At 35.1% G+C, this 11,519-nt stretch overlaps 1 protein-coding gene across 2 annotated transcripts; it reads left to right on the top strand.

Moving 5' to 3' along the window:
* Window positions 1-880: 880 nt before the first annotated feature.
* LOC128890749 (sterol regulatory element-binding protein cleavage-activating protein) lies at window positions 881-10,252 on the top strand. 2 transcript variants are annotated; one of them, XM_054149551.1, is made up of 13 exons: window positions 881-1,820; window positions 2,306-2,484; window positions 2,815-3,048; window positions 3,119-3,299; window positions 3,371-3,516; window positions 3,596-4,688; window positions 4,778-5,051; window positions 5,127-6,184; window positions 6,261-6,420; window positions 6,493-6,676; window positions 6,781-6,920; window positions 7,014-7,225; window positions 7,503-10,252. In XM_054149551.1, exons 2-13 carry the CDS (start codon window positions 2,369-2,371, stop codon window positions 7,680-7,682), a joined length of 3,978 nt encoding a protein of 1,325 aa, XP_054005526.1. In that variant the 5' UTR covers window positions 881-1,820; window positions 2,306-2,368; the 3' UTR covers window positions 7,683-10,252. The 2 variants fall into 2 exon arrangements, with proteins under 2 accessions (XP_054005526.1, XP_054005527.1); XM_054149552.1 differs by lacking the exon at window positions 881-1,820 and adding an exon at window positions 1,923-2,070.
* Window positions 10,253-11,519: the final 1,267 nt, after the last annotated feature.

Raw genomic sequence — 11,519 nt, 5'->3', positions numbered from 1 at the left:
ATTTTAGATATATGCATGTAGCTTCTAGATATACCGTTCGAAATGACTCGAAATGTAATTCCCCCCAAAAAAACCATGAAACGTTGTGTCCACGAAACATTGATTAAGTAATCAAAATAGTACTTTATTGTTGTCCGTGATAACTACAAAAATATTTCGTCAGTCTCTTCCTACACTGTATCTCGAATATTCACCAGAGCAAAACAACGTGATAATTCTGAATTATTTTCGGATCAAGAAGTTTGTTTTGTTGAGACAGAATGTGAATAATAAAATTGATCGAAAACATTACGTACTTCATTCGAATTCTTCGATAACGGTTGTCTACGCTTAATAATTTCATAGGAATTATTCAACAATCGATAACGATAATTTCATAACAATTTTGAAAATGTACGAAAATCGAATAATTCTTTCGATTAATTAACATTAACGATCATTTTTTTTCTGCCACTTTTTATAATTCTCCTTCCAATGATTTGGAGGAGATCCTAATGTGATTTTCCCCCCTAAATACAAGAAAATTTAAGAAATTAGTATAGAATTATGCAACAATTATTTGAGAATCATTTAAGTTCATGCTTCGAAAGTGAAGATAACTTACTTAAAGTGTTCCCTAAGGGTACCGAACGTTATTAGCAGCAATTCACGTACCATTTAACAACGAATGCTTTAGTTTGGTCACGATAATAGATAACATACCGACGAACGTAGTAAGAAACCGCAGTTTTTATCGCTCCTAGAAAAACGTATTCATTTAATCGAAACGTTTTCATTCGCGCGAGGATAATTGCCGACGACGCGAGATTTTCGTTGTATCATTTGCGCAAAGGCGGGCGCCCAGCTTGAAGTTCAACTGTAAACTCTAGCCGGGTTTCGCAAAGATTAGATTTCAAAAAATATTTCAGCACGTGCATGGGAAACGTAGAAGGGGAGTGCGGGTCACATCGCGTTAATGCAACTAGCGATTGGTCGCGAATCGGAGGCTCGGCCGGAACGATTAAAAATAAATTACCATCGCGTATAGCGTCGCGCGAGTTAAACTGAAACCGGCCAGTGCACTCGATAAATTTACGTCGGTCATACGGTTGCTCGTACGCGCGTTGGATTCCAACGGTTGGAAGTCGTTTCTCGGTTATCGTTTTCTTCGAATTCGCCTGAGCGTCGTGTTTGCTCGCAAGACAGAAATAAGCAGAATTTCATTCGAACGGTAGACGACGAACGAAAACGGTGCACAGTGATTTACTCGAGTGAACAGTTATTCGGTAAAGCTACGCGATTACGTATATATAATTCAGATTGTAATTCTTATCGAACGAATAACGCATTGAACATTATTTGAATTTTGTACCTTGATAAGAATTTCACCCATCTCTGAGTCGAAAAAATGACGTGCTACCGGGAACACGTGTGAGTGATCCGCGTACATTTCGACGCGTGTGTCATCGCTAGATCAATTTCCAGTGTGTTATCTATGCTCCAATGTGTGCGACGGCAAGTCAGACCTAACCTCGAAATTCCGCAAACTGCACTCTGGTTCACAATTACACGTTTTCTGGTGTTGTCGTGTCTCAACGATATCGTGTTAAACGTACGTAGGTGTCAGGTATAATATCCTGGATCGGATAAATTTTTCGTGCTTGGAAATCATCGGTGGATCATCCGTGACAGTGATGCGTGAATCGTGACGATGTCCATTTAACAGTGGCTGTATCAATCTGAAATGGAATCGTCGCATCGTTGGTGTATTTTGTGGCTCACAATGTAAAACGAAAACAACATTTGGCCGAGGAATGTTATAATTAGTAGTGCGCATATATGTAAGTACTGTGAAATAATATCTGTCTCGTAGACGTTACACTCTATGTGCATCTTATTAGTCGTTGAATACGATCGTGTTTTATCATCGTTCCTTTTATTGTCGTGGTTGCGTCATTAATTTACGCGAAGAAAACGCACTTATTACGTTGCAGCGTTGCGCACTTCGTCGATTATTTCCCGTTCTGATGAAAATAAAACAGAATGATGTGTCAGTTGCGTAATGTCACTAACAACTCGGGAAAAACACGTGTACGTTTCTTTAATTTTTCGTAACCTCACTCTTGCTGTTTTCCTGTTGAGTATTCTCGGGTAGAGTGAAGGTTTTGAATATATGCGCAAAATAATATTTAGTTAGAGAACATTCGCTACAGCGAACATACAAATAGGCCTATAAATTTTTCTATAAGATTGAACAATGTATTAGTTTATAGTGTACTAGTCTGTCATCGGTGCTACTTCACAGAATTTTGATAATTATTTATAGGTCAATTATAAACAATATGTACCTTACATGCTACGAAACATGGTGAGGCAACCTTAAGGTGAAATGTTCCGTAGTTTACCAGACAGGGTGGCAGGGCTGTACTATGGCCATGGCCTGTTTTGCTCTTCTCATCCATTTGCTGTTATTTCATTGGCAATCTCGATTATATTACTATGTTGGTTAGTATCATTTAATTCAAATTACTCATAGACTCGCTATGAAGTCTGTCAGTAAAATTTAAAGGAATGTACAGTCTGCAAATTTAAGCAAACAAAACTGGTAACATTGTTAATCTAAAGCTGCTTGTTAGTTTGTTGAACAATAAACTGTTCATAAGGACTGTTTGGTTGCAAGCAATTTGTATCTGAAAATGAATGAAGTACAACAATAAGATTACTACAATAAGGTCATTTCAAGTGACAGAACTTATAGTGGGACTGTAGAAATAAACTTAAATTAAGAATATGTGGAGAAAACAGCGAACAAAGGACTATTGCTTTCTCCTTTAGCTATCCTTTAGTCAATTTGCCCATGCCTGGCAATGCACCAAGGACTGTAATCAATCATACTGTTGTGCCTGAAAACAATACGGAGAACTCTGCATTTTATGTGCAACAAGTAGTGTTGAGAACTGCAGTTGTTCCATGGACAGAAGACTTAACATTAATGGATGCCTTTCGGGGTCCACTTTATGAAGTTTTTAATCTCTTAGAGATTATACAAAATTACCAGCATCCAGAAACGTAAGTGGTGTGCATTCAAGGAAAACTGAAATCAATTAATTTTTTTTTTCATATCTATTATACTTTGTAGATTGAAAACACTTGATCAAGTGTGTTTACACATTGAAGCGATTAAGAAAAGAAATGGTAAAAAACAGGAAATTTTGCCAGAATACAATTGCCTTGTTCTTTCACCTGCTAACTTATGGCAGCGAAGCATCGAATTGTATACACAGGATACAAATCTTATAAATACAATATATTCGTATCAGGTAGGGACATTAGGAATGTAGTACAATATTATTAGAATCAGCCACTTCAATTATATGATTGTGTATTATAGAATCTCCAAAAGGGTAAAATTAGTTTAGCTGAAATAATGTTTGGAATGAACCTTAAAGAAACTGGAGTAAAACGGTATCCAATTCGTCTTCGGCAGAGAATTTTACAATATGCAGTAACTATTTTTTTAAAGGACTATGATTCAAAGTAAGCAATTTATTAAAACATACCTGAATTCATAATTACTATTATTTCAGTAGTATAATATTCTGTTCATTAATTTCAGCTTTATAAAAGGGTTGCAACATAGGCTAAAAAGTTACTATCACCTTCATCAAACAGAAGGTCATAATACTACCAATGTACCAGTAGATGAAATGTTACATATCTTTTATCCTGGTGAATTTAATTATAGTGACTTCTTCCCACTAATGATGACGTTTAATGCTCTCTTTTTCTATGTTTATTTTTCTGTACGAAAAATAGAAGTAATAAAGTCAAAGATTGGTATAGCATTTAGCGCGACCATTACAGTGATAGGTTCATTATCTATGACTGTTGGCCTATGCTTTTTTTTTGGCTTAACGTTAAGCTTAAGTGGAAAAGAAGTGTTCCCATATCTGGTGGTTATTGTGGGATTAGAAAATGTTTTGATATTGACTAAAAGTGTAGTGAGTACGCCAGCCCATTTGGACGTGAAAATACGCGTTGCTCAAGCTTTGGCTAAAGAGGGTTGGTCTATTACTAAAAACCTACTTACAGAAGTGACGATTTTAACGATCGGATTGTTCACTTTCGTGCCAGCCATTCAAGAGTTTTGTATTTTTGCCATTGTTGGCTTGGTCAATGACTTTTTTCTTCAAATGGTCTTTTTTTCAACGATTCTTGCTGTCGATATCAAACGCACCGAACTGTCCAATGAGACATCTAAATTCCATTTCCCGAATGCATCGACCATGCGGAAACAACAATTCACGACAACTATATCGAATAGAAAGCCGAACATCTTTCGATCAAAGTCTCATCCAAGATTAAATGGGCTGTCCAATGGTCCAACGACCGTCATAGCATCAAACACGCAGAACGCTCAAACACTGGATAAAATTCCAAAACGTTTACGTTTAGTTCACTTTTGGGCACGGACACGAATATTTCAACGTGCGTTTATGGTTTGGATGGTTGTTTGGATTAGTATGATTATTTATAATTCTGGGATTGTTGAACATGTTATACATTTAAGTGAAACATTGAAGTCAGATTCTGATATCGATGGATATACTTTAGACAGACCTCATTCAAACAATTATGTCGAATTAAATACTATGAAACCACTATCGGTACCATCCGCTATCATCGACTCCAATCATGTGAATAAACAGGTGACTTGATTCAAGTATATTTTGCTGTAACAATTTTATATAACTTCTAGAATATTAATTTTAATACATTATATTTTCTAACAAATAAGGACGACCTAGCTAATAACATTACCGAAGAACTAAATAAACTAAGACCAGTGGATTTTCCACCTTGGAATCGATTATCGCTGTATCATTGGTCTTCGATCCTTTCTATGTACAATATTTCCGCCGCTGATGGACGTATAACTATATTACCGACAATGAGACTATCTCATGCTGTAAGTCCACAACTGGTCAAACAAATTAGTAATCCTAATGATGTACAACATTTTCAATGGCAGAGTCTTGCTACTGCAGCCCTCGATCCGTTAGACTTTTCAGGTTTGTGAAACCTACGAGAGCTACCGAATTTCAACTTTGAATTCATAAATTACGTATTTATTTTAATTATCACAGACATGGAGTTACCAACTAGATCTGAAGGTCGCAGTTTTAAAGCAGACGCTCCTTTCATTCCATCGAGTCCAATGGAAATATTTTTGGCAGCAGTACTTTGTCTCATAAGCGTTATTGTTGTTGCTTATACAATGGTTGTTCTTTATCGTTGTATTTGCTCGAGAAACTATGCCGAATGGCGAGCTAGCTGGCACCAACCAGAAAAAGCCCATGATTCGGCAACACAACTAGTTCTGGAGGCATTGCCGCTAGTCCTTGATGGGCACACGCAGGAAGTAGAATGCATTGCTACAGATAGCAACACCATCGCTAGCACCTGCTTAGCTGGCCACATCAGGGTATGGGATGCAACGTCCGGTGAGCAACTAGCTCACATTGATAGAAAACAGTTTTTTAGCAGTCCCCAGAAAAACTTGAATCAAACGACACCAGATATGGACGAGTTAATGTCAGATTACGAAAGTGGTTCACCACCCTCGAGAGGAGAAATGGAGAACACTAATTCGTTTGGGCTATACTCCTCTATCCACTGCAGAAAATCATCTCCTGGATTATGCAATTCGCAAAGAGGACAAAATAGTAATAGTAACAAGAGACATTCTATGGGGAATACGTTCGATTATGATTATCAGCTGAACGAATTTGGCATGGAAAAACAAAAAAAACTTCGTAGAAGTTTAGACAATGCTTACGATATTCCCGACTTAAAGTCCACGATTAATATCAAATTTTCGTCCATGAAACACTTTCGAACGCAACTAAATTATGAATCAGGATTCGATTTTGGTGACCAGTATAAACACCTTGTCGAAGAACATAACAAGTCTATAAATAAACTGCAGAAATCCGAAAGTTTAGAGCAGTTATGCATGCCTAGTGGAAGATTAAATTCTTCTGGTTTTCTAGATAGCATATCCTCATTGAATACAGATAGAACCACGCAATTTTCACAGGTGATATCTCCTATCTGGTGTATAGATTATCAAGAAAATCTTATAGTAGTAGGATGTGCCAACGGAAGTTTAGAATTTTGGGAAGGCACTACAGGTAGATTCAAGGTAACAACATAAACTAACATCGATCCGAGTGGCGCCGGTATCTCAGAAAAATGAAAAATAATTAATTATATTTCAGTGTTTATTTGACGATGGATCGGGGCTTGGGATATCCGCCGTTAAATTCGTCGGCAGTAGAGTAGTAGCAGCTAAGTTAAGCGGTTCTGTTGACTTTCTGCAGTTAGAGAGTTACAGTGAAGGTCAACAAATTGATTGGGGTTTCACCTCGTATAGAAGAAGTTAGTTTGTTTATAAATGTCTTACATTGCTGCTTCTAAACTTTCCTTTCCTACACTATCTTCTTTTTTTAGCTCATGTTCGAACGGGAAGTGCTGGCTCACCTATGGATATAAATAACATCATGCAATCTGAAGAAGACCTTCGTTGTATGAAAATTAGTTCTCATAGAGCTCACCAACAAGCAATAACCGTGCTTGACAGTGAGGGTGGTCGTGTCCTAACTGGCAGTCAGGACCATACTCTTAAAGTATATAGGTATGTATCTTTACTCTGTAATTTGTTTAAATTTTAAAACGTAATACTGTGTGGAGTTTGTTAGACCCCAAGTGTAATGTATGTAAACTTATCTTATATTCCAGGTTAGAGGATCAATTGCTATTATATACTCTTCATGGGCACAGTGGTCCCATATCTTGTCTGTTTATTGACAGGATGAGTCCCATGACATCCGGTAGTGGATCTCAAGATGGAATGCTATGTGTTTGGGATCTTCTAACTGGTATGTATCCTTTTATATAAAAGGAAGGTATATGGAAGGTCAAGCTGTATATAAACAAACTCATCTTTTTCTTTTCTTTTTCTGTGCTTGCAGGAACATGCATGTATAGTATACAGGCTCACGATGGTGCGGTGGCAGCTATTGCATGTTCCGTGTCTTATGTGATAAGCATTGGAACCGACGAGAGGTTATGTGTGTGGGAACGGTTTCAGGGACACTTACTACATGCTCTTCCAGCACACAGATCAGCGTACAGTTTACAGTTAGTGATGCTAACGCATCATCTACTCATCACTAGCAATCAGGTATTTAAATATTTTCCTTTCAGTAGAAGTTGAAAGTTAGTACTATACATTAGCGCTGTGTAACTGTTTTAAACTCACAGCACAATTTAAAAAAAATATTCTTGGTCTTTTTAAATTCATGACATAATTTAGAGAGAGATAGCTTGATGTGATTCTTAATATATACGTATATGAGTTTTTAATGGGATGTGTTCAGACCTTTGAGAATAAAGAAAAATGATCCATTCTAAATAATATCGCGTTATTAAATAAATGTTTGTCATTTGTAAAATTGCAGGGATCACTAGTAGTTTGGGATGTAAGGACGGGAGAACCCGTACGCGAAGTGAGGTTGGGTCACAAGGATAGCTGTATTTTCGTTAAACAAATGTTAGCGTTAAGGGATAGCGTAGTTTGCGATTTCGGAAGACAATTACGAATAATCAGGTTCCCGCTGGTCTCTGACAAGTTAGATTAAGATCTGTATATGCACTTTGTACATAGTTGTTTCGGTTTTCTTTTCTTCTTATTTGATTTTAATACTTGCGCAAAGTCTTTCGCCTTTGCCTGAAAATATAGATTTTTACACGATGTACATTTCATATTTTAAATCGTTGTACACAATTTTAATATAAATGTTTTACATTACTGACTACGTCGTAGTCGCGCCTTAATATTTATACTCCATTGAGATAGTAAATAAATTACGCTTGTCCTCTTCAATGAGGAATGTATACAGATCTTAAATCGAATCGATACGGTGGCACGAGTGCGCTGCGGAAATGTGGAATAAAAAGCTGAGGACAGTGACGCGTGCTATGGAAAATTCATATTTTTAGATAATTAAACTGGAGAATGAAGTAACTCCGGTATCTCTGTACATTGTCTTAGAAGAATGGCTGTGCTACATTTTGAAGCATCTGTTTAGTTTCGTGACGCAATTTGGAAGCATTTCCGTAGCGTCGGTCATTTTTTATGTAAATTGTTTCGGAACAAATTGATAAGCTCTAATTGATATTACGATAAGTAGAAAACTGCATTTGTTAAACCGGTGCTGTTCCATGACACGGAGGTGCTGGGTCTTCGCTTCTGTGTTGTAAAAACGAGTCCGTAGCAATATTGATTAATCGTGAAATGTAAACAATTAGAATGTCACTACTTACAGTGTCATTGGATTAAAAAATGTATCTAATGTATCAGTTTAACAAAATTAAGGCCAAAAGTTTGACTGAATTCAGCACGTCAAGTATTTAAACTTGAAAAGTTTTAAGATGAACGTCGCGAACTTTTACGTTAATTATATAGTGAAATTTCCTTCTTTGTACATATGTAACCTGGTTACATGTATCACGGTCTAAGAGTGCCTTTATTCGATTTTAATTTAGTCCGATTAAGTGAAAAAGTGTTGTAGTAATGGAATATAAAAATTGAACAAATAGATCTCAGTCTTCTGGTTTGTAGCAGATTCTAAGTAATTTTGAAGAAGACTTAAACAAACTCGCTGTATGCTAAATGTTGACACATTTAGATCATTGATCTGCAGCTGTTAATTGAAGAGTATTTATGTTTGCCAACAATAGTTCTCTTCACATTGTTAGGATTAATACTTGGAATGGAATGATTCAACTTTTAACATCTCCTTTACTAAACGTTCAGTCTTGTTTAGCTGTAGCAGTCTATTTTTGTAAGGAGAGTAATTCTCTCAAACAAGTTAATATATGTTATATATGTCATGATACACACATAAAATATCTTGTTTCTTCACGATACATAATAGTTCAAAGAGAAGCCTGTACATTTTACGATACATTTAGATAGTACAGCGAAATGTACAAAGAAAATTATGACCAAGTTCATGTGAAAAGTTATATAGATTCATTGTTAAAAGAAAGTGTTTAATATTTCACGAACAATTCTTAATAATTAACTGGATGTCTATTTGAATGAAATTTTCAAAGCGTTGTTTTTACCATGACGGAATACGAATGTTGTCTAATTTGCAAGAAAATGGAGTGAACTATTTAACTGAACGTAAATTTCTATGCTTCCAATGATGTAATACTTGATAATATACGAACAGCTTCCAATGAAGTACTAAATCTTTATGCGATTCGTTAAAAAAGAAGAAACAAAATTTCTAATCCTATCATTTCCATAAAACAGTCCAAGGGATTTGAAAATTTCCATGCAAATATTTCCAGTCAATGTTAGAGCATACCTTCTGCAATTAAAGTTTCATATGTGTGATGCGAAATGAATGTTACAACGCAATCGTCTGTACGCCTTTAGACTGAACTGTAAGACGATTTACATCGACGAGTCTCGTTTTAGTTTCTGATGACCTGTTCGACGTAACTTGTACTTGTGATCATGGTCATTGATCTACTAATATAGATATATATTTAAAAATATAGATGTGTATATTTATATATACACATGTATATTCTTAACCAAAGTTGTTAAAACCATATCAAGTCATGGCACGCTTGCTCATGTGGGAGTTAAATCATGAAAACAGTAAAAAAGAAAAATATCTAAAGTGCTTTTAACGGCGCAGCTGGTTGGCTAACGATCATTTAGAAGTCCGAGTGATTTTTATATTTATTTAATTAATTTAACATGTGTAAATGTCTCATACACCAGATATATTGTTCTTAATAAATTCTCACATTTACTAAATCTTGATTTCCTTTTGTTCCCGTGATCTCATAGTAATTCTAATATTTTATTTTGTTCTTTTCTTTTCTTATTTCGTATCATATTAATTAATCACAATGAATTGGTTCGTAATTATTGACAAATGTTTAGACTTTTCTTCCTTCCTCATAAAATAACAGAATAATGGTGAACGGAAGTTACTGACTGAGCAGATTTGCGCTTAAAAATAGAAACAGGTATTAATCATGTTATCATTATAATGCACACTGTATTTTTTTAATAATTCAAATAAAATAAAAATGGCAATGTCAGTAGACCAATCACGGCGTAAAGAATATTTGTGACGTTAGAATGGTAATTTTAATGAATTGCAGCTATTTGTTTTCTGTTTATTTTCAAAATGATTTTAACCCTCTTGTTGTTGTATATAGCTTAACGTCATCGAAGATTAAATGAACAGAACGTCTTCGTTGTAAGAAGAACATCTGTAGTAATAGTTTGGCAAGTTTAGTGGAATTTTCCTTTTGGTAAGGATTAAGTTATCGATCCGGTAGGAAAATATCGGTTTTAACAGTGGGAGGCTAGGAGATCAATGGGCGATGCGAAAGGTGGAGTATAATTCCACGATTAGACTACGTGCGTAATGTCGAATGCAAATTTTAATCTTTTATAAGATAGCAAGGAAGCGATATGTAATCTGCAGAAAATTATGCGTATTATATACGTTCACACGTTATTACAATTATTGTTATTCTTACCACATTTTGTAATTAACATTTTCAACCTTAGGACTGTGAGACAAGTTAGTAAGATAAGTTAAAGTTAAATAGTATTATAAAGAAAAGAGATAATAGTTAGTTTCATTAAACGTGTAAACTAAATATTTTATTAATATTAACTAATGTAAAGATGATGCTATATATTTATAAACTGGTGAACCATTGATATTTGTAAATAATTACCCGAGTTATTAATAATATTTAAGTACGGAATATTCTACCTTATGTTGCCATATGTAAAATTAGTCGAAAGCAGTTGTTAATTGAGAACAAAAAATTTTCCACTGTTCCAATGGTAATGGGAACTTTACTTTTGCAAGCTACAGGTGTCAAGAGTAATTAACAGTTTCTGTAACGAGTGTAAAGTACCCGGTTGTATATACAATGCCATATAAAATCTAATATGACGTTTTTGTGTTAATGGCACTAACTAGGTGAAATCATCAATGTTAATTTTTCATGTAATTGAAATTTGTTATGTTGTATATTACACATCTCTTAATAATATTCAAATCTTATTCGCGCATGATAGAAGATGGACGTATGCTTCGAATAAATATTCATGCCATTTAAAATGCAGCTGCGCGTATTATGAGAAAATTGTATGCTTTCTAATGGAGAGGGTCCGATACTTTGTATCAAGCTAATCAGCTCAAAAAGGACTGTGAAATATAATAAAGATTGTATGGTTTCTAATGGAGAGGGCCCGATACTTCGTATCAAGCTAATCAGCTCAAAAAGGACTGTGAAATATAATAAACGTAAATATTTCTTTTATTATATTTTAAAACTCGCATTTTCCACAGAAAAATGTCGATGGACATCTTCATTTAATAAAGCACATTTAATAAACGTGATTCGAAGAGAGAAGATTGTCC

The sequence above is a fragment of the Hylaeus anthracinus genome, unplaced genomic scaffold, assembly GCF_026225885.1.
Source record: "Hylaeus anthracinus isolate JK02 unplaced genomic scaffold, UHH_iyHylAnth1.0_haploid 12001, whole genome shotgun sequence".
NCBI classification, from domain to species: domain Eukaryota; kingdom Metazoa; phylum Arthropoda; class Insecta; order Hymenoptera; family Colletidae; genus Hylaeus; species Hylaeus anthracinus.
This window is presented reverse-complemented; position numbering and strand designations above follow the sequence as displayed.

What these genes read in the sequence shown, in the direction of transcription:
- LOC128890749 (XM_054149551.1), top strand. Translation starts at nt 2,369, where the DNA reads ATGTTCCGTAGTTTACCAGACAGGGTGGCAGGGCTGTACTATGGCCAT. An exon ending in CCAATCATGTGAATAAACAG is followed by an intron (nt 4,689 to 4,777) that starts GTGACTTGATTC and finishes CTAACAAATAAG; the next exon opens with GACGACCTAGCTAATAACAT. An exon ending in TACTCATCACTAGCAATCAG is followed by an intron (nt 7,226 to 7,502) that starts GTATTTAAATAT and finishes GTAAAATTGCAG; the next exon opens with GGATCACTAGTAGTTTGGGA.